This window comes from Arvicanthis niloticus, chromosome 1 (genome assembly GCF_011762505.2).
Source record: "Arvicanthis niloticus isolate mArvNil1 chromosome 1, mArvNil1.pat.X, whole genome shotgun sequence".
In the NCBI taxonomy this organism is placed as follows: Eukaryota; Metazoa; Chordata; class Mammalia; order Rodentia; family Muridae; genus Arvicanthis; species Arvicanthis niloticus.
Genome location: NC_047658.1, coordinates 78178707 through 78201237, shown reverse-complemented (window position 1 = coordinate 78201237; position 22531 = coordinate 78178707). Strand labels below are relative to the sequence as shown.

General features: G+C 38.6%; 1 protein-coding gene across 11 annotated transcripts in view; it reads left to right on the top strand.

The window, feature by feature from the left end:
• Sbf2 (SET binding factor 2) overlaps positions 1-22531 on the top strand; it is a 293801-nt gene that overhangs the window by 204602 nt on the left and 66668 nt on the right. For all 11 annotated transcript variants that reach the window (XM_076940847.1, XM_076940858.1, XM_076940824.1 and 8 more), the window contains exons 18-19: positions 19168-19338; positions 21408-21670. In XM_076940847.1, coding sequence (XP_076796962.1) covers positions 19168-19338; positions 21408-21670 — 434 coding nt within the window. The remainder of the gene's footprint in view (positions 1-19167; positions 19339-21407; positions 21671-22531) is intronic.

Sequence of the window (22531 nt, the reverse complement as noted above, 5' to 3'; positions counted from 1 at the left end):
CATGTCTTACTTTCTCTTTCAAGTTTTGAAGGACTTCTGTTTTTCTTAGTACTCCTAAGAAACTATGAATTATAATTAATTCAGAACTAGCAATTTTTAAGGATAGTTTATGTCCACTATTTAAACTAGTGATTTAAAATATTATGGAGTAATTTATATCAAGTAAATTCTATACCCATGATTGTGTTTTCTAGTGGATAGTTAATAGAATTTTTAATTTTTATGAATGTATATATTTTAATTAATGCTCTTTTTTAAGTTGGATTATGTCTTGGTTACTGTCTCACTGCTGTGATCAAATACCCTGACAAAAGCAATTTGAAGGAGAGAGGACTTATTTGGGCTTGTAGTTGCATAGGAATACATCCATGGTGGTAAGGAAGGTATGGTGTCAGAAACTGAAGGCTGGCTAATCACATAGCAGGTAAACACAGGAAGTATAGCATGAACAGGAAGTGGAGTCAGGCTATAGAGCAGGAAAGCCTGCCTCCAACAACCCACTTTCTCCAGCAAGGCTCTTCCATAGCCTTTCCAATTTGATCACCAGCTGAGGACTCAGTATCTAAACACGTGAGCCTATGGTAGACATTTCAACCCACAGCAAAGTGTTTTTATGAACTGTTTAATTTGTCAGTTCTTTCCTATAGTAGCCAAAGGTTTCGAAAATGAAACAAACAGCTAGAACTAAGGTAGTACCTATCAACTCCTGCTACCACCTCTGAGTGTTGGACTCTAAAGCTGAACAAACAAGCTTCTCTGCCCTTGAGAAACGCGTACACCTATGGTGATATAGTATAGCTAATTGCCACATTTGATACCTAAAACATCCATAATCTACATACTGTAAAAAATATATTAATTCCCACTGAACCAAGGAATACTATGAAGAAATTGTTAGGTTTGTGCTGGTGAAGGATACATGAGCCTTACAGGTAGGGCTGAGATGAAGAACAAGCAAAAAGCAAGAATGTATAAATATTATAGGCAGAGAAAATATGAAACTTACTGGGAATATTGCTGAAGGTAGGGGAGGATTAAAAAAAAAAAAAAGATACTTTGTAGTCAGACTGACTGACCTGGTGTGCTAAGGTAAGAGATTCCAGTTTAGTAAAAACAATTTACTTTTTTTCTCATGACTAAAAAGCAAAAGGTTAAATAAATGGATAACATAAGATTTGAAGGACCAAATTTGTTTAAAACTGTAGATACTTTACCTTGGCAGATAAGTTTTCTTCAATAGAATCTTCATCATCCTGAGTAGGACTCCTTACTGGATGTTATGGGATGCAGTGGTGCAAAGACATGGCTTCTGCTGCTGTTTAGTAGATCAGATGCTTAGGTAAGCAGTATGAAGTCACCAGCACAAACCTAACAATTTCTTTGTAGTATTCCTTGGTTCAATGGGATTTAATGTATTATGTCCTAGGAAAATAGGAAATAATCTGAACAGAAATGTTCCATTTAAAGGAAACTAACCTGGGGCTAAGGAGGTGGTTCCACTAGTGAAGTGCTTGTCACACAAACATTTAGACTTGAGTTTAGCTCCCCAACTCCTCCATTAAAGCAGCAGCTCACAGATGTAATCCTAACATGGAAAAGCTGCCTGGCAAGTGGAACCATGTCATCAGACAAAAACTGAGAAGGTTGAGCAGATTAATAAACCCTACCAGTTCTCATAACTGAGAATGGTAGGCATTTAAATTTACTTCCAACCTGGTTTCTATCCTGAAGCACGTGACCATGATACCCCCACATGAAGACCATGACTGCTAGTCAGGGAGCATAGAGCCCGGAGTTCTCCATGCTACTGAGGTATCTAGAGGCCTGAGGGTTTAGCCAATAAGCTTCCCTTCCCAGACATTCCTTTCTGCAAAAGGTATTTAATCTCTGGTCCACCCTGAGTAAGTTGTATGTACTTTTTTCATCATGAATAAACAGTTTGGACAATCACCATGGTGAGAAGCCTTTGTTACTGAGCTGAGCCACATAAGTCTACCGCAGAAGGCCCCTCTGCTCCAGACACTCAACCCTGAGCTAAACCGGATGCCCCCTTCCCTCCAGCCCCAGGCTAGTTACCAACCTATAGGCCTGGTTGTCCTCAACTCCTTGAGGTTCCCAGCAGCGTCTGGGTGTCCAGGGATATGAGAACCCTAACCTCAGCCTCGGCCTGCACCTTTTCTCACCCAGGCTGGGGCCCCTACCTTAGGCTGCCTTCTGCCTCCCCTGAGGAGGTATCAGTATTCTGTGTAAGCTAAAATGCAGGTAAAGACCAATGACCAGTTTTCTAGATATAAACAGGAATCATCAATCAGATCAGACTATGTATCCAGTCCTTACTGACTCTGCACTAAGCTTTGCTGCTGATGACAAATCAATAATTAACGAGGATTGTAAACAACTGCAAAGACTGGAAGGGCAGGCATGGGTCAGCAGTAGAGTGCTTGCCTACCATGCCTAAAATCTGAAATTTTATCCCCATTGCAAGGTTGGAAATGTAAAGAAAGGAAGGCAAGATGTATGTATCAAGAGCTCTTCACAGTCCTCTGGTGCTCCTGAAAAAGTCTCCTCCCCTCTCATTCAGTTTCACTCGTTCTCACATTCATATCCCCCATTCTCCCCTCCCTTTATTCACCTGATCTAAGTGCCATCTCAGAGGCTTACTGCCTCTGTTTGCTAACCTAGACCTAGTCCTGGAAGCTTTAGCCTCTATACAATCTAATCTAGGCCTAGAATGCTTTCAGCCTCTGAGACTTGGTGCTGAATAAGCTCACCCTTCCTGGTTCTTTCTGATCTCTGGATCAGTTCAGCTGTTCTGGCTCAAACGCCTCTCCAAGCTGACTCTCGACCTCTCCTGAAATGCTCTGCTTGGCCTCATACTAACTTTGGCAATATGTTCTAATCTTCTGTTTCCTTCTCATTCTTTGGCTCATTCTCTCTTCAACCTGTCTCTATAAAACTCTCCCAGTAAAACTGCCTCTTTCCCCTTTTCTCTCTCTTTGCTGTTCTTTTTTTATATTTTATTTTTATCCAACATATCAAATAATTTTATTTTTTATTAGACATTTTATTTACATTTCAGATGTTATCTCCTTACCCCATTTCCCCCGCTCCTGCTTCCATGAGGATGTCCCCCCCCCCCAATCTCCCCATCCTCATTCTCCCACATTCAGCATCCAGCCTTCATGGGACCAAGAATCTCCTCTCCCACCTATGCCATCCTCCCCTACATATACAGCTGGAGCCATGGGTTCCTCCCTATGTGCTCCCAGGCTGGTGGTTTAGACCCTGGGAGCTCTGGTTGGTTGGTATTGTTGCTCTCCTCATGGGGCCACAAACCCTTTCAGCTCCTTCAGCTCCTTCTCTAACTCCTCCATTGGGAACCCCTTGATTAGTTCAATGGTTAGCTGTGAGCATCCGCCTCTGAATATATTCAAACCCTGGCAGACCTACAAACAGACAGCTATATCAGGCTCCTGTCAGCATGTACTTCCTGACATCCACATCAGCATCTGCCTTTGGTGACTGCACATGGGATAGATACCCAGGTGGAGCAGTCTCCAGACGGCCCCTCCTTTAGTTTCTGTCCCATACTTTGTCTCCATATTTGCTCCCTTGAGGATTATGTTACTCCTTCTAAGAAGGACCGAAGTACCCACACTTGGTCTTCCTTCTTCATGAACTTCATGTGGTCTGTGAGTTGAATCTTGGGTATTGCCAGCTTCTGGGCTAATTTCTTTCTCTTCTTATGAGAGTTGGGCATATCCTATTCTGTCAAATTTTTCTCTGGTTCTCACTTTGTTCACCATTCAATTAGACATCACTTTGAAACATGGTTGCTTCCTTCTACAAACTGACTTTGCCTTCATTGTTTGTGACTAAACATTCGTACTATGGGGGTATATGTATTCCAGCCAAAGAGATTAAAGGTGTGTGCTAAGGAAGAGCCACACCACAACTAGAAACAGGTATTTTCTGTAAATAACACAATCTCAGAATTCACAGTGTAATCAAATATCCTGCAACATTCTCTCTCTCCCACCTCCCTGTTTCTCCCTCTCTCCTCTCCTCTCTCATCTCTCCTCCTACCTTCTTCCCTCTCTCCCTTCCACTCCTCAACTTCCCTATCCAACTCCCCATCCTATTGACTTACTGCTGAAAGGTCATCTGCTGATTGTTTGAACTAAAAACAAACAAAATATTTAATTAACTCCCTGGAAGGTAAATGTCAACTATTTGTGTTTAAAAATGGAAGGTTACTAAATGTTTGACACTTAGGGACAGAAAGAATCTGAAATCTGTAGTCAGGCTTCTCTGTTCTTCTAGTGTTCTTCAACAAGATTGAAAACTCAAATGCTTAAAGGAACCAGAAAAGTAATATCAGTAATTGAAGAAACTATACATGACTAAAGAATATTCAGTGTTAAAGGAACAGCTACTGTTTATAAAGTTCTAGTCACGTAGTTTTAAAAAGAAATGTGGGCACAGGGCCAACAAACTGCTTGGTAGATTGAGGTGTCTGCTGCTAATTCTAAAGACCTGCATTTAATTCCCAGAACCCACAAGGTAGAAGGAGAATACACAGGCAAATATCCCTCTGACCTCCAAAGGATACCACCACAAGAGAAACAGTGTGGACACAGTGTTGGCAGATTATCAGCTTCTCAGAGGACCAAAGAGTCTGAGCATAGTGCCTTAGTTAGGGTTTCTATTGCTGTGATAAAATGGCATGGCCAAAATCAACTTGGAGAGGAAAGGGTTGTATTTTGGTTTACAGTTCCACATCATAATCCATCACTGAGGAGACTCAGACAGGGCCCAGAAGTCAAACAGAGCAGGAACCTGGGGGCAAGAAATTGATGCAGAGACCATTGAGGAATGCTTGTTTATACATCCCAGGACCACCTGCCCTGGGGAGCCACTATTCACAATGGGCTGGGCCCTCTCACAGCAATCACTAATTAAGAAAATGCACCACAGGCTTTCAAACGGGCACATCCTATGAAGGCATTTCCTTAGTTGAGTAACTCTCTCCCCATACATGTCTACCTTATGTCAAGTTAACAGCCATCTAGCCAATACAGTTGTGCATATTTGCAGTACTCAGGAAGTAGAGGCAGAAAAATCAAGTTATAGTCTGTTCTGGGCTAAATATGAGCAAGACCATCTCAAAAGAAAATCTACTGCCAGAGATTTTCCAATTGGTTAATAATAATAAAATTCAACACAAAATACCTATAAGCTACCAATTTATATCTTGGGCTTCATGGACCTATAAAGAAAACAAATAAATTTGCATGTTTTTAACATTAGAGAAAGAGATCTAATTTAAAATATAAGTTAAAGATAATTCTGTAGATATACCTAAGACAGAAAAGAGAAAGATATAGCCAGAAACATGGAGAACTCTGTAGAAAAACATGGAGGAAAGCCAAATAGTGCGGCAGCATACAGGAGAGCCAAGTTGTTGGAGGGCAGGCAGCACAGTGCCTATTTGGAATAGCAGTCAAATGAAATTTATTAATTTGACTGCTTTTTAATATATTATGTGGCAAAATTAAATCAACTAAAAGTGGTGAAAAAGAAAGTACAGTTATGTGTCAAAACCAGATACTAATTTATTCCAACTTGGGGAGTAGCAGGGAATCTGATTTATTCTGTTGGCCTCTCCAAGTATATCTTCTTTTTAGAAGACTGGCAGATCAAAGGAGTGTTTGACAGTAAGAACAGTGGTCTTCTTCCTGATTCTGAGATGGGGGAAAGGAGCCATGGGAGGATGGAGTCTATCCTTGCCCTTTGCAGAGTACTTCCTAGCCCAACCCACTTCTTTGTTTCTCTTACAGACATTGATCTTACTCATGAGGTTTTGTTTCCAGCAAAGCTAGATTTTGAAAACCCTGAGAGTCTGCTGTTCATGTTTGTGTGAACATTGACAATATTGGACAGGCTTCATCTGTAGAAAGCATCCCCTTTACAGCATGGGGAATGAGGTATTGAGATTTTAGAGTTCAGAAAGTAACTTATAACAGATTACTTTCCAAATACAGGTTTAAAATTACAAAAGATAGGTTAATGACTACTGAGAAATAAACAAATTGTTTCTTTTTAAGCCACCATGTCTTGGCAGTTTTTTCATGCAACAGTAGATAAATATAAATATTAGTATATAGTAAATGCCATGGAAACATTAGGCAATACTGTTAACTGGCATTGTATAAGTCTTTGAAGCCAGGTTGTGATATCCAGGTTGCATCAGTATGAAACTGTTGGAGATGTACTTGGGAAAAGTTCTAGTATGAATCTAATAGTATTCCATTAGCCTCTCACTGGAGTGCAGCTTAAGAAAAACTGGCTAGCGTAGGCAGATACTTTCAAGCACTACCTTAGATGTTTCAGAAAAGTGGAACAGCATACATAGAAGTGGTAACCAATGGTTCCATGCTAAATTAGTTGATTTAACAAATGTCTGTTAACATTGTGTAGTTATATAACTTCTGTGACTAAGACTATTGTGTCACCATTAATAATCTTCTTCATGGTTTAAATAAAATTTTACTTTCTTTCTCCCAATATCTGTGAATTTTTAGGAATTTGTCTACAAGATAACAATATATGTAGCAATTCAAAATTTCAAGATCACCAGATAATGAAGTCTGTTTCTATTCAAGCATGCTCTAGGATGCATTTTCTGAAATCTTTTCTGCCTGCTGTTTGCATTATGAGTGTCTCTCAAATTAAGAAGGACCAGAATTTTTATCTATTTGCTAGGTAATTAGTTTACTAATTAAAAACTTGCTTACATGACTTGTATATTGTAAAGATAATGTTACGTTACCAGGAAAGTACACTTTAGTGCTCTGCTGTTTTCCTAGAAAAACCAGGTCATTTGCTTAATGAGGAAGGAGAGCTGCAGACACTGTATAGTTGACCAAAGTGAAACCTGTTCTTTTCCATCCAAGAAAGTTAACTGAAGCTGACGTCAGTGTACAGATGCCAAAGTGTAATCATAAGAAGTCAGCTCAGCAGGCATGGAATTTGAATACTAAGAACAGAATAAAATGTTAGAAAATTATCTAAATGATAACACTTTATTTATGTATATGTGAATTTTTTTTTGTTTGTTTTGAGATAGGATCTCACTGTGGAGTTTATCCTGAACTTAAGCTCAGGATCCTCCTCACCACCTCCTAATGCTGAACCGCAGGCACTGCGCCGCAATATTCAGCTTATGTATGTCATCTAAAGACTACCATCTAGGGAACTGAAGTGACCGAACCTACTTAGCAGGTTAAGAGCACTTGCTGCTTTTGCAGAGGCCCTGAGCTTAGTTCCCAGCACCCACATGACTACTCACAGAAAACTCAGGTTGCAGGGGACCTTAATTATATCCTCTTCAGACCTCTGCAGGCACTGCACACACATGGTGAAAATACATACATCCAGGCAAACACATAAACACATAAACACATAAAAAAATATGTCTTAAAAAACAATACCATCAATCCCAAAGCTTTTTTGTTATCTAGAGTTAGTAGTTGTCAATGGCTTCTGTAAGCAGCAAATACACTAGGGCACATCTCTGAGAGACAGTTATAAATAAGTTGTAGATTCCTGTTTCCTTGAATTAATTTTGAAAATCATACTTATAATCCAGTCCATTGTTTAAAATGTAATAGAAAAATGGAATTCTAAAGCAAAAGACTTGAATAACTCCTTTTAAGGTAACAACAATCTACTTATCAGATGCAGAAATGTATGGTGACAAAGGAGATTTGAAACCAAGCCTAGACTGCCCAGAATGCCATGGTGAGGAGTTGAGACTAATATTATTCTTTAGTCTCTAAGGAATATGCAGTACTGAGCTGTCAGGAGCTTACAGCAATGAGGTAAGGAGGCTTGAGAGATTGACAGGCCATTAGTAAGCTAGCACAGAAGACAGCATTCCTGAGGCAGTTTAGAAAAAATGCAGGAAGGCACTAAGAACTGCTAACTAAATGCTTGAGACCAGAGGATGCAAATGAGTAAAGCAAGCCAAAGGAAGAATAGGCTTCCTGTATTCAGGGCAGCCACTGGTCAGCTTTAGCAGCTGCAGCCATGCAAGAATATGGTTAGCACATTTTTTGTTTTGTTTTCAAGAAAATTATAAATTTGAAATTACATAAAATTTCTTCCTTTGGTTTAATTAAAAAATTAAAATCCTGGACAAGAGGATTCAGTAGGTAAAGTGCTTGATGAGTTAAAAACAAGGACCAAATTTCAAATTCTCAACAGCCATATGAAAGCCAAGCTTGGAGATGTAGGCCTATTACCCCAGCCTGTGGGTGTAGAGACTGGTAGATCCTGGTAGATCCTGGAGGATTACGTGTTAGCCAGTCTAAAGGAAACAGTGAGTTCCAGGTTCAGTGTGAGACCCTGTTTCAAAACAGGAAGTAGAAAGAGATAGCAAAAGAAGACATCCAAAGTCATCCTCTGGTTTCTCCATAAATGGTAAGAATCCATCTCTGCTCTCCTTCTCTCTGCCATAAGTGCACAGTCCCTCATAAACCTCCTAAATAACCAAAACAAAATGTGCAAGCTACATGCAGCTGATACCATGTTAGTTAGCTTCACAACCTCTCACTTTTAATTCTGACTATAAATTCTTATGGTGTATTACAGTAGATCTGGTGGTTTGAATGAGAGCATCACCATAGGCTCATATATTTCAATACTTGGTCCCCAGTGTGACCTTGTTGGATGGTTGTCATCACTGAGGTGGGCTTTGAGGTTTCAAAACCTCATGCAATTCCCAGTTAGATCTCTCTCTCTCTCTCTCTCTCTCTCTCTCTCTCTCTCTCTCTCTCTCTCTCTCTCTTGTCTTAACGTGTAAGCTGTCAGCTACTGCTCCAAGGTTATGCCTACTGCCATGCTTCCTGCTGTAATGATCATGGCCTAACCCTCCAAAATTGTAAGCAAGCCCCTAATAGCCCTTATCTTTTGTAAGTTGTCTTAGTCATGGTGTCTCTTCATAGCAATAGAAATGTAACAGAGATATAAGAGGAAAGCCCTAAAATGGGAACCAGATATGAATTTGAATTCCAGCTTATTCTGAGATCTTAAACAAATATCTGGGATGGTGATAAGTAAAGATGGAAGGAGGTGATAAACATAAAGCACCTGTTGGAGTGGCAGGCACATAGTAAATGCACAGTGAATACTGGTGGAATGAAGAACAGGATGATATTCAGCTGTAGATTGAATGTCTATTTCACCAGTCTCTGCATATTTATGAAAATACAGAAGAGATGCAGTTCCTAGGCTCATAGAGCTTAGTCAGATTTCCACAATCAGGCCAGCATTCATAATTACTATCCTGTACTACCTGTTATGGATCTGTATTCTCCATTGCTATCTATAATTCTAGCTAGAGCAGGAAGCAAGTCTTCCATTTACTGACTTTCACTCCAAGGAACATGTAAGCAAAATAAATATGCCCATCTAAAGATATATACGTAAATATATATACATAAATATATATGTGTGTGTGTATTTAGTGCTGTTGAATGAACCTAAGACCTCACACATGGTTGGCAACCATTCTACCACTGAGTTATACTTCCAGCCCCAAGTAAAATACCTTAATAGATCTGTGTAAATGGTTTTTTTCATATATAATCAATACTAATTACTGCCCTTCACAATCCTAAAAAGCATTATCACCCAGATTAACAGCAAGAGAGCATGTTCTCTGTGAATTAGCTAAACTCTCCCAATGGGATTTTTTTTTCTGTATTTTTCTGTGCCTTTCCACCTCCTTGGAGCCCCTCAGTAGTTCTGGTCCTTGTTCTGGTAATCACCTGACTGCTTGATATGTCCATTGACTTTTCAGTGGACTTTAATACATTCATTAAGGCATGGACTTTTGGTTGTATAATGAAAATTAGAAAGTTTGGAGGTCCTTGCAGCGTGCTATAATTGGAAAATGGAGAACTCATGACTGTCTTTATGAGTAACAAAAACTAATTTTATCAACTGCTTGTCCCTGAAATGAACTTTTTAAATAGGCTATTCTTCTAGTTTAATTTTGCTTAGGCAGCACTCTTTCCTTTATACTAGTCAGCATTGTTGGCATTTTTGAGAAGTCATAGACTTCATGGGGATCTGTGGAGGAGCTGCTGAATCACAGAAGAAATTATTGTAACAGGAAGTGAATTGTGTGCTATTATAAACACTCGGTGACTCAACAGATTCCCTTTCTATCTGAAGTACAAATGTTTTGTTTTTAATTTTTCTAGCTTTATAATTGTCCTTGTGGTCACAGATAGATTTTTCAGTGATTTTTGAGACATGTAAAGAGAAACCACGTTCAAAGAAGGTTTTGAGTATTGGGGTAATGAAAGCAGAGGGACCGCTCAGTCAACAGAGCGCTGTAGTGTTGATGGTGAGGGATTGCAATGAAGAAGTCAGAGAACATCTGCAAGGCCTGGGAGAAACTGCTCTGTTTTCTTATACTATTTTCAGCTAATAAAATTAGATTTAGAATTGTAATCTTAGAAGGAAACCTGAAAATATGTGACTAATATTGGGGTGTGGTCTGTTGCTATGTATTATAATGCTAAATTCTGTCTCCAAAGGTCTAGGCCTAGGAGTGACTTCTCACAGTTACCAGCTTTTGTTGTACAAACTTTGTTCCTTAATTTAAAACTATTGCTTAAATAAAACTGACTGCAGCCATTTACTGGAGGAATTAGAGGTAGGTGGGTTTTGAATTACCTAGTTGGAGGTGAAGAAGGAGAGCTAAGGGGAGAACCATGAGGAGGGAGAAGAAGGTGGAAAGAAGAGGAAACCACCATAGGGTAGGGAATCATGAAAACATAGCTATGAGAGCTAGCTAGCTGGAGTTAAGAGCTTCCCAGATGGATCATGGCAAATTATAACTCAGGGTTATTGATGGGAAAGTAGATTCTAATACTATAGAGGGTAGATAGCTGCCCAGCTCTAGTGCTGATTAAGGCTTATTATAAATATAAAATCTGTGAGTTTTATCTGTGAACTGAATGATCAAAGCAGGGTAGACACTGCAGACTGACATTAAATATTTATACAACTAATCTCTTAGAAGTTGGCAAGTTGTCTGTGTATCTCTGATATTTGCAGGCAGCAATAGGATTGAGATAGGCATTTCTGAAGATGGATATCTCTATATGATAAAATTTTCAGGGCTTGATAGTGTAGCTCATTAGTAGGGTACAAGTTTCATATTAATGACATCCCAACACCCACATCAGGCAACTCAAAACCATCTATAGCTCCCAGCTCCAAGTGTTCCAGCACTCTCTTGTGGCCTCAGCAGGCACCTGTACTCACATGCTTATACCCATACTCAGACACACATGGGAGGTGGGAGGAGACGAGTAAAATAAAGCACTGAAAAATATTGAAGAAGACAGAATCAATATTATAAAAATAACTATATTAGCAAAAGCAATCTACAGATTTAGTGCAATCACCATCAAAATTCTACTGACATCCTTCACAGAATTAGCAAAAACAATCTGTAAATTCATATGCAAGCACAAAAGACCATGAATAGCCAAAGCAATCCTAAGCAGAAGGAGCAATGATAGAAATACCACAATACCTGATCTCAAAATATACTAGGAATCATAGTCGCAAAAAATAGTAACTGGCACAAAACGGACACATAGACCAGTGAAGTAGGATAGAGGACCCAGAAGTAAACACCTACAACTACTGCACTCACCTAATTTAAACAAAGTTGTAAAAGAAAAATATTGAAAGAAGCTTCTTTACATTTAATACTATAAAAAAAAACTGGGTATCTACCTATCGAAGAATGAAACTATCCTTGTCTCTCATGATGCACAAAAATCAGTTCAAAATAGAATGAAAGATTTTAATATAAAACCTGGAAATTTAGAAAATGCTAAAAGAAAACTTAGGTTTAAAAAGATACTCCAAGATATAGGCATAAGTAGGGAATCCACTAGGAAATAATCCCAAGAAATGACATGAAATTTAAGTGAAGTTTAGAAGCCTTTGTACAATAAAGGAAAACATGAAGAGAATGAAAAGAAGCCTGTAGAGGTAGGAAAAGACCTTGCCAGCTAGCAGCTATACATCAGTCAGAGACTTAACATCTAATATAGAGAAAACTGCCAAAGTTAAATACCAAGAAAAATAAATCATCAGTAATTGAGCTAATAAACTTCAGAAACTTCTGAAAAGAACAAATACAAATAATCAACAAGCATTTGAGAATGCATGCAACATCTGTATCCATTGAAGAAATGGAAAGTATAATTGCTTTAAGATTTCACCTCACCCATTCAAAACAGCTATCAGAAAGAAAACATGACAGCAGAGATTGACATGAATGTAGAGAAAGAGAAGTCTTTACTCACTGTGGGTAGAAATACAAGCTACTAAGGGCTGGAAAGATGGCTTCATAGTTAAGATGGCTTTCTCCTATAGAAACCTGGGTTCAATTCCCATCATCCACATGGTAGTTCACAACCGTAACTCCAGTTCCTTGAGATCTGATGACCTCTACAAGTACCGGGCACTTATGGTACACATACATACAGCAATCAGATACTCACACACATAAACAAAATCACCACACTCCTAGGTATATACCTGAAGCAATCTAAGTGGACATACTGTAGAGATACTTGCACATCCAGTGTTTATTACAGAACTACTCAAAATAGCGTGAAATTGAAACAGTCTAGAAGAAAATGTGGCATATATGATGGACATTTTTAGCCATAAAGAAAAATAAATTTAAAAAGGCTTTTTCCTATATAATCCATACATTTTGCTCACTCATTCGCTCTCTCCTCCTCTCTATCTACATACACTCCTTTTCTCTTTTTCTTTCTTTCTCTTTCTCTTTTTCCTTCTCCTTCTCCTTCTCCTTCTCCTTCTCCTTCTCTTTCTCTTTCTCTTTCTCCTCCCCTCCCCTTCCCTTCCCTATGGTGACTCCCCTGGTCTCAATCCTTGGGGCCAGTGAACTCACCTGAGAGTAGCTTCTCAATAAACTTGCCTTTAATATTAGAAATAAACAAACAAAGAAAAAAGAAACTAGAATAAACATTTTTCCATATGTATATGTCTGTAGGTCATAAAACCAGAAAGAAGATCATGAGGGGATGGAAGAGATATTAAGGGAAGAAGTAGGAAACAGAGAAATGGGATATATGTTAATTACATTTCTATTGCTGTGAAAAAATACCATGTCCAAGGCAACTTATAAAAGAAAATGCTTAAGTTGGCTTAAAAATTCAGAGAGTTAAGAGACCAGTCCATCATGGCTGGGCACCATGACAGCAAGCAGAATTCATGTTGGCTGGAGCAACTGAGAGCTTACATCTTGACCCACAAAGCAGGGCACAGATTGAACTGGAGATTGTGGGAGCCTTTTTTTTATTGGATATTTTATTTATTTACAGTACAGATGGCATCACCTTTCCCCATTTCCCCTCCCTAGAACCCCCAATCTTATACCCCCTCTTCCTTTATGCTTTTATACCATTTTGATTACATGCATGTAATAAGGTCAGTTCTAGGTTGAGGTCTAGCAATACAGTAGATACAAATAGTTGAGGAACAAGCTATAAAAAAAAAACACAAATAGTCAAAGAAAAAGCAAGGCATTAAACCCAGTTACATGAATACTCCCATGATCACTGTTTCTTTTTGGTTTTTCGAGACAGGGTTTCTCTGTATAGCCTTGGCTGTCCTGGAACTCACTCTGTAGACCAGGCTGGCCTCGAACTCAGAAATCCGCCTGCCTCTGCCTCCCAAGTGCTAGGATTAAAGGCGTGTGCCACCACCACCCGACCATGATCACTGTTTCTAAAGGCTTATCAGGATGCCCAAAGTATCTGAGCCTACTTCCCTATCCTAGCTCAAGGTCATTTTCGTGTCTAAAGCCTACTTCCTTGTTCTAGTCTAAAATTTAGAAACCTGTCTGAAATTACTTCGTTTTGGCCTAATATTTAGATTCCTGCCTAAGATTACTTCTTCGTTGTAGCCTACGATTTAGACTCCTACCTGAAATTACTTCTTTGTTCTAGTCTAATGTCAAATTCCTGCTTGAAGCCTACTTCCTTGTCCTTGGCCTATGTCAGCTTCTTGCCAAGCAGCCCCAAAGGCTCTCCATCTCTTCCCCTTTTTTATTTCATTAACAAGACTGAGTCTGTCTTAGGTCATTCTGACAAGAATGCCTTCCTTGCCTGTCATGGAATATGCATTATCAATTATGTCTTAGGTTGGTAAGGCTCTGTGCAGAATCTTACCTGTCCTTGGCTTACCAGCCTGTTAATTTAATAACTTTGTCTGGAGGTCCATTTTCAGGTTTAAGCCATGTACTTTGGCTGCCAACATGCTGATGTTGTTAGAACAAGTTTTAACATGATGGGCAGAAATAAAAGTATTCCCAGGACCGGAAGGACTAGCCTGATCAAGCTATATATGCCATTCCTGAGGTTTGTCTAAAATGGAAATACTGAGCTCAGGCCATGGATAATTTTATCTGGATTATCTGCAGCATCAAAGGTCAACAACAGAGCAGCATTCTTTAAATTCATAATCTCATTATGCAAAGTTAACACACCCAGAGAGGTGTTAGGATTATGCCAAATATCCTACAGGTGTCTTTAAACTTTTTCTAATTATAATGACAATCATTGTGAATTTCAAAAGTAACACTACTCCAATAATATTTGTCACAACACTTGCGATGGCTCCTAACTCTTGAACCCTGAACCCCCTTCAGATAATTTGAATGGGTTATAGAGCATCATTCATTGTTCCAGATACCTATATAAAACCTTTTGTATGCTCAATACATTAGTAACATTTTTTGCTAGATGGTTAACAAAAATAGTTGTCTTAACTCCTTGTGTCAATGCTGTTGCAGAAGCAGTGGTGCTAGCAATTAATGGAATTAAAGCTGTTACACCAGCAATAATCAAGCCTGCTATCCTCTTGCTTAAAGCCTAACTTACTTCTTCCAGCACTTTCAAGCTTTTTTTCAGAGAATCAAGGTTTTCTAATACTCAGGACAGTGAGACAAAAGCTGGTTTGATAAACCCCTGTAACAAACATGCCAGGTTTCAACACACTAACATAATTGGAAATTATACAGTCAATGCAACTTACAATAAATGCTGTAGAAGAGACAAAACCAATTTTAGCTTGACAATTAAAAGAGCCTTAAAACATGCACTAACCCTTGTTTGAAATCCAGATCCTGTCCCAACATTATCTCTTGCTGTCCTAACATCATAGAGAGCTACAGCTACAGATCGTCTCTTCCGATGACTTGTGTCCATGTATGTAGGTTTGAGTTGGGCCTGCTGTCTGAGCACCACGAGTCTATTCTCCATATCCTGTCTCATGCTGGGTCTACAAAGCTCTTTTGAAAGCTTTGTAGAAAAGTGAATGGAATTGCTTAAGCTAGTAACTTTTCAGGGCTATTTTTTCTAGATAAGGAAGTCAATACATTCTTAAATATCTTACAAAATTGGATGGCAAATATAATTTGTTTCTTTAGGACATAATTATAAGAAGTATTATGAAATGTAAATATTTGCCCAAAGTTGAAGGGTAAAAGAAATGTCATTTGACAAGTATTCTCTATCACCACCCTGTCACCTCAGGAAAGTCATGAAGACTAGTTTGGGAAACTTTCCTGGAAAACATTTGCTTCAAACCAAAGAAGTGACTAGAATAAGAGACAGTTTTGTCCATGGTCACTTATTTTCTCAGTTCACTAAACTTATCCTGCTGTCACTACTTACACTGAAGCTGGAATCCTAAAACATCTTACTACATCTCTTTCCCTATAACTGTATTAAAGTTCCATTTTGTAGAATATGGTAATTTTGTGTCTCAAAGAAAGCATAGTTAGATGTGATAAAGCAGACCTCCGCTCCAGTCACACCTTAATCTGAAGCAGCAGGCTCATGAGTTTGAAGCCTGCCTGGCGAGGTTATAGTAAATTCTAGAACATCTGAGACCCTATTGTTTAATTGCTAGGTAGGTAGGTAAGTAGGTCAGTCCATCCGTCCGTCCATCCATCCGTCCGTCCGTCGGTCCACTTCATTTCTGTGTTACTTGGACAAATATGTTCTCAGTGAGTCTCAAATGGACAATGAAAGCATCTAGTATTCCTTCTACCTAATTTCTGTGAATTTCTTTTATGATCGATAGTTGAAGCAATGATGATATGTAGGTAGAAAAGTTTCCACTGCCCTCTGCTGGTCCCAAGACTATGCCTGTCCATCAATGCAATGTCGAAACTAAGAAAGATACATAATTAAACACAATTAAACATAGCATGAAATTAAACACAATTAAACATAGCATGAAATCGCCAAGAAAAAGGGTATATTTCATGCCCAAAAGAGGTAATATTTTAAGTGCTTGGGAATTAGTGATTTTTTGTTTTCTTGCTTCTTTGTTCTTTGAGACAAGGTTTCTCTGTATAACAGTCCTGGCTGTCCTGAAACTCACTATGTAGATCAGACTGGCCGAGAACTCACAGAGATCTTTCTCTCTCTCTGCCTCCTAGGTGCTGGAATTAAAGACATGTGCCACCCAGCTGAATTAATGATTTCTTATGCATAATTTAATCAGATGTTACAGCTATATGTTAACTGTCTTCTCACCACAAAACTTACCTTAAAAATGCTCTGCCCTGCTGCAGTCCTCACCAGTAGACAGACTGTAGCTCTGCCTCTTGACCCCTTATTCTGCTTTGCACCATTTTTCTGCCTTTGAATGTAGAGTGCCATTTTGTTAAAAAGATTTAGAAAAGTTTTACATATTTATTTAGTTTATACATAAACAGGGAAATTATTCCAATGGCTATGTGACCAGGAAAAGCAATATGTAGCATGGCTTAGACTTAAGGGGAAAGGCAAGGCTTCTTTAAACTATCAGAATCATGAAGAATCTCCTAAACCTACTGTGAGACACTGACAAAGACATCTCAGTTTTCTGAACCCGTCTATATTAATATCATGTTAAGACTCTAGACTATGTATAGCTGCTGTGATTTACATCATACTCCATTTGTAAGAAATGGTTCTGCCTTGGGCTATACTCAAGAGAAAAGCAACTTAGAATTATGTTTTGGGGGGAGGGATGTAAAGCAGGTTATCTCTACATATTTCTGGCTGTCCTGAAACTCACTATGTAGACGAAGCTGACTGAATTCACAGAAATCTACCTCCCTCTGCCTCCCAAGTGTGGGAATTAAAGGCATGCACCACTACACCCAGCTCAGAATTATGCTTTATCTTATTTAAATTTTATGCTTTTATAATCTCTTTCAGACATATATAGCATGTTTTTACCCATCCAAAATCTAAAAAGATTATATATGAAAGCAGAGGGGGAACCACTTGGGGGAGGGGTAAGGGATGGGGAGTAACAGGTAAGTATGAGCAAACTACAAGGTTATAAAAATAACACAGGAAAACAAAAACTCAATCAGAATAGGACTCTGTGCTGTTACTGAGATGATGATCTAAAATATGAAGGAGATAATGTATAATCCAGCTATTGGATATATGTATGCAAAGAATAGAAGAAACACATGACTCAGTGTCATTTTGGCTAACACAGGTAGCAGAACCACACACATCTTGTTTGTTATTTCCTATGAAAGACAGCATCTGAAGTGAGCAGATGAGGCATCGTGAAAACCAAACATGACCTTCCTCTCTCTGTCTCATGGCCAGCATCCATGTATAGCCACTTTATAGAAAGAACTGCAGTTGTAACTCATCACCTCCATAACAGTACATAGCCCTGTCTGAAAGGAACTTTCATCATATATGACACAGAGACTCTTGCAGGCAAAATCACAATCACCCTGCTCATAAGTGTGTAAGGCTAAATGTCATGGTGTACCTGGTGCTTGCTCCAGCTTTAGAGTTGGTATGCCCTAGATCAAGAGGGAAATTACATCAAGCATAGCATCCTACTGCTGTCTTACCTATTACACAGCCCTAAAAATGAACTTTCACTGCATAATTATATATATATAACCTTAGCAGTAATATTGTTTAGTATTGAACATTTGAGAAGATGACTCAGCTTACTAGATTGCTTACAAAGAAAACTTATCAGAAATTGTACTTCTAATCACAAAAAACAGATTAATTCAATTACAGAAAGTAAAATAGACATTTTTTCTCTTTTCTGTAATGTTAGCTTCTATTTGCTATGAAGTGGCAAATTATTTAACACATTTTTAAAATACAGCCTAGCCAGAAATAGTTGTGTGCACGTCTGTAATCTCAGTGCTCATAAGGTTAAGGCAGGAAGATTCTGGGTTAGCATGGGCAGGATAGGAAGACTCTGTCCAAAAAAATATATTAATTAAAATTCTTAGGCCAGTAAGATGGATCAACATTTTCTGACTTCCATTCTGATGTTAAAATATCTTTAATGTATAGCTGTTAACTAATTCAGTATTGTTTTCTATAATTCAGTTTCTTTCTCAGTTCCTGCATCATTGGCATTCAAAAAAGTTAATAAAGCATTATTCAGTCTAAAAAATAAAAAGGTGAATCAATAGATAAAGATGTTTGCCAGCAAGCCTGAAAACTTAAATTGATCCTCAGAATCCACATGGTAGGAGAGAACCTACTCTGTAGGTTGTCCTCTGGCATGAACACAGGCTGTAACATGCATGTGCATGATGCACGCACACATGCACACACACACATGTACATAGACAAAACAAATGTAAAAATAATAAATCAAAGAGAAATTTTGTATTATTAGAATTTTATATTTAGATTATGTTGAGTTTAGCATGCATTCCAGTTATATTAACTGTATAGTACCCAAATTGTACACACCAGAGTAGTACATATTGCTGGTATATTGTATAATTCATAGAACTATATTAATTCTACAATTAATATTATAACTACTGTTAAAATGCTCATTTGGGTAGGGAAAGTAACAGACTTCAAAGGATTTCATACAGAGCCTACAGTTGGCAGTTGAACATGAATACAGTGCTGATTACTAAGCCTTTAAATAAATCTTTTTATTACTCTACAATTAACTGTAACACCTGTGACCTTTTGAACTGTTGTAATCTGCCAGCACTGTGCTGATAAATATTACATGCTCTCGTAGAAACTTGCCCCTGGAGTCAGCCAATTTGCCTACACCTGTGTACAGGACCACCCCATTTGGACAAATCAGCAGTTTTGGGAGACAACTTTTTACAATGCAGTACAGGAGCAGGTTCGCTCCCTGTATCTCTCAGCAAAGGAAGACAATCATATCCCACGTGTAAAGCAGAAGGTAAGAGAAGAAAAGTACTTGTGTGTGGTTGGGATTGACTTGAAGGAAAGCTCAGACAGATGTTCCTAGGCCAAAGGGATTCTACTCACTTGGTTGCTGAGTGTTAGGGAGTCCTGTGGTAAGCATCTTTCTTCCTTTAATTCTGGCACTGTGTTTTTTCATAATGACTCATACTATAGTTTTTTAGCACTAGATTGTTAAATGTTAATGAAAAATTCTTGTAAACAATTGGAGAAAGTTGAATAGAAAAAAAATACCTAAAATAGTCCCAGGTATAAGTCTTTAACTACTTACTTCCTTGAAGAAATGCCAAGTTTAATTCAGTGATAAGAGTGTTTTTACCTACCATGCACAAGGCCCTGAGTTCAATTCCCAGCATTAGAAGAAGAAAGAAAAAAAATGAAGTTAACTGACTATAAAGACAAATAGTTCAGTAGTCCTGTTCAAAAATGCATCAGCAATAATGTAAGTCTTCCTTTAGGATTATTCTGTATGGTATATATAATATATATGCAGCATTTGCTATATATACGTGTATTTAAATATCAGGAAAATAATTTAAATACGCTAAATTTTAAATGTCATTTACTAGCTCTCTGTTCTTAGACTAACTAGTCACGTTACCCCCACACTTCCTCATTTGTAAAATGTGTAGATGTCATTACTGTAAGATTTTCATATCTGATATGTAAATAAGGCTTATTAAGAGTTCTTGGCAATACTAAATAGTAAGTATTAAAGTCATTCTCATGAAGTGAACGTAAAGCAGCCTAAAAGACTTAGTGTTGACACACTTGAGAGTGAACTGCTGATTTTTGAGAGTACATCGCTGCAGATTCTGTCCACCATCTTCTACTTGAACTTATCTCTAGATAGGTGGCTTGTCCTAGACATCTGAGAAGAGCTACACAGTCAAATCTTCATCATCTTAAACATATTTTTCATTATTAAGGAGAAGAATAAAAACTTTGATAGCAAATAACATTGACAAATGTTTGATTGTTATTGCTCAAATTTAATTAATATTCAGATTTTTTTGTTGTTGTTAAAACACTAAATGTACCACTTAAGGTATAACTTGTAACTGATGCAGAGACTGTTGGGCTGGGGCCGCACCCAGACTGTTAATGTGCCTTTGCTGATTTTTAAGCAGCTGTGATTTGCTGGTACTGATATATCTACAAAGCATTCATACAGCAAATGTGTCACAGCTGCTATGTCCCCATCTCTGAGCCCTGGATTATATACAATATATGTTTTGAGCTCCATTGCTAGATCAGATACTATGCACATGTGTGATGCTATTACCAGTTATCTCTTCTGCCTTCCCACAGTTACCTACATATTTATGTGTATGATAATGTTTTACAAGGAGATATATCAATACTTTTTGTGTCCTTGATCATTTCATTTCCTCTCAAAGAGCAGAAGGGATAAAACAGTACTTTTAGCAGGTGCTACTGAAGTGTCCTACAAGGACATTCATGGGAGATCTGTTAATTTTTGTAACTAGCAGCTTTAAAGAGGTAAAGCCACAGAGTGAAGTCTGAACTTGGTAACAGGCTAGAGAGAAAAACCTGCTTCTGTATTTTGCTGTTTCTTTGGGTTTGCCATGTGGTGCCAATGAAAGTATATGGGCCAGGGAAACAACTCGAGTGTGCTGTGTGGGGTTGTTATCCTGAGTTTTACCTCTGCTGATAGAGGTACTTAACAGATGCATCCCGTCATTTTCAAGAGAGTCGGCCTGACATGCTGACGCACACTAGTAATCCCCGTACTTGGGAAGTAAGGGTAGGATCAAGAGTTCACAGTCATCTCAGCTATACAGCAAATTCAAGATGAGGCCCTTTCTCAAAATAAAAAAAGGAAAGCCATTTTCCTGATTGTTATGTCTTTTCTTGATATTTTCCTTAAAAATAGTATATACTGATAAAATATACTAAAAGAGATAGACTATTCCAAGAGAAAATGTACATTTAAGACATGAACAGATTCCAGCACTTTCCACATCTGTGGAGCAAACATAAAGTGTGGTTATTCACCCTTGGCTTGTTTTGCTTTATTTTCAGGATAAGCTTCCTGATGGCCAATATCAGGAGAAGACAGCAATGGACTTGGCAGCTGAGCAGCTTCGCCTTTGGCCTACTCTGAGCAAGTCAACTCAGCAGGAGCTGGTGCAGCATGAAGAAAGCACTGTCTTCAGTCAGGCCATTCACTTTGCAAACCTCATGGTTAACCTGCTAGTTCCACTAGACACAAGTAAAAACAAGCTCCTTCGAGCATCAGCTCCAGGAGACTGGGAAAGTGGGAGCAACAGCATTGTCACCAACAGGTACCGAGATGGAGCATTCAGCTCTGACTCTTCTCAGAGCTAAACATACATATCCCTGCAGAAACATGGCAAACGTTGTCGGACATATTTTAGAATTGACTGTTTTCCCCATTTCTAGCTTGCTCAGCTCTTCTGTTAAATCTGCCACACACGCGCGCGTACACACACACACACCTACACCTTCTTCTGTCTCAGAACCTTATCTCTCAAAAGTCTGAGAGGTGTGGCCCACCAGTTTGATTCTGATAATGAAAGTGCTCTGAAAACGCCGCTGAGCAACTCCTTGTCAACGTGATTACTCTCGGCCCTTGTTTCTCAATTTATCTGTAGAATTTGTCTAATTATGTTGTATCAATTATCTTTCAATGCTATGACCAAAATACCTGAGAGAAATAAGAAGAGTGCTTCTTTTTAAGGTTTTCAGACGGTTCAGTCCATTATTGCTTGGCCCATGAGCTTGGGCAGAACATGATGATAGCAAGAGTTTGTGACAAGAAAAATTTCACCTCATTTCACACAAGAAGCAGACAGAAGAGGCTGCAGGAAGGAACCAGAGCAAGACACTGGCACAAAGATACACTCCCACCCCAGTGATTTACTTCTCCCCATCTCCTCTTCTTTGCTACCTACCAATAGAACCATCATATTATAATAGTTCAGAGCCATCCAGAGCTGGTCACTTCTCGAAGGCCCATGGACTAGCAAGTAAGCCCCCAGTCCATGAGTCTATAGGGTGCATTTCATGTTCAAACCCTAAGATAATGTCCTCAACATCACCTTCCTCCCTGTTCTCTCCTGAGTTCCCATGTCCCAAGAATAAAACACAGTGCCTTTGCTATGAGCTGAACAGGAGCCTTAGAC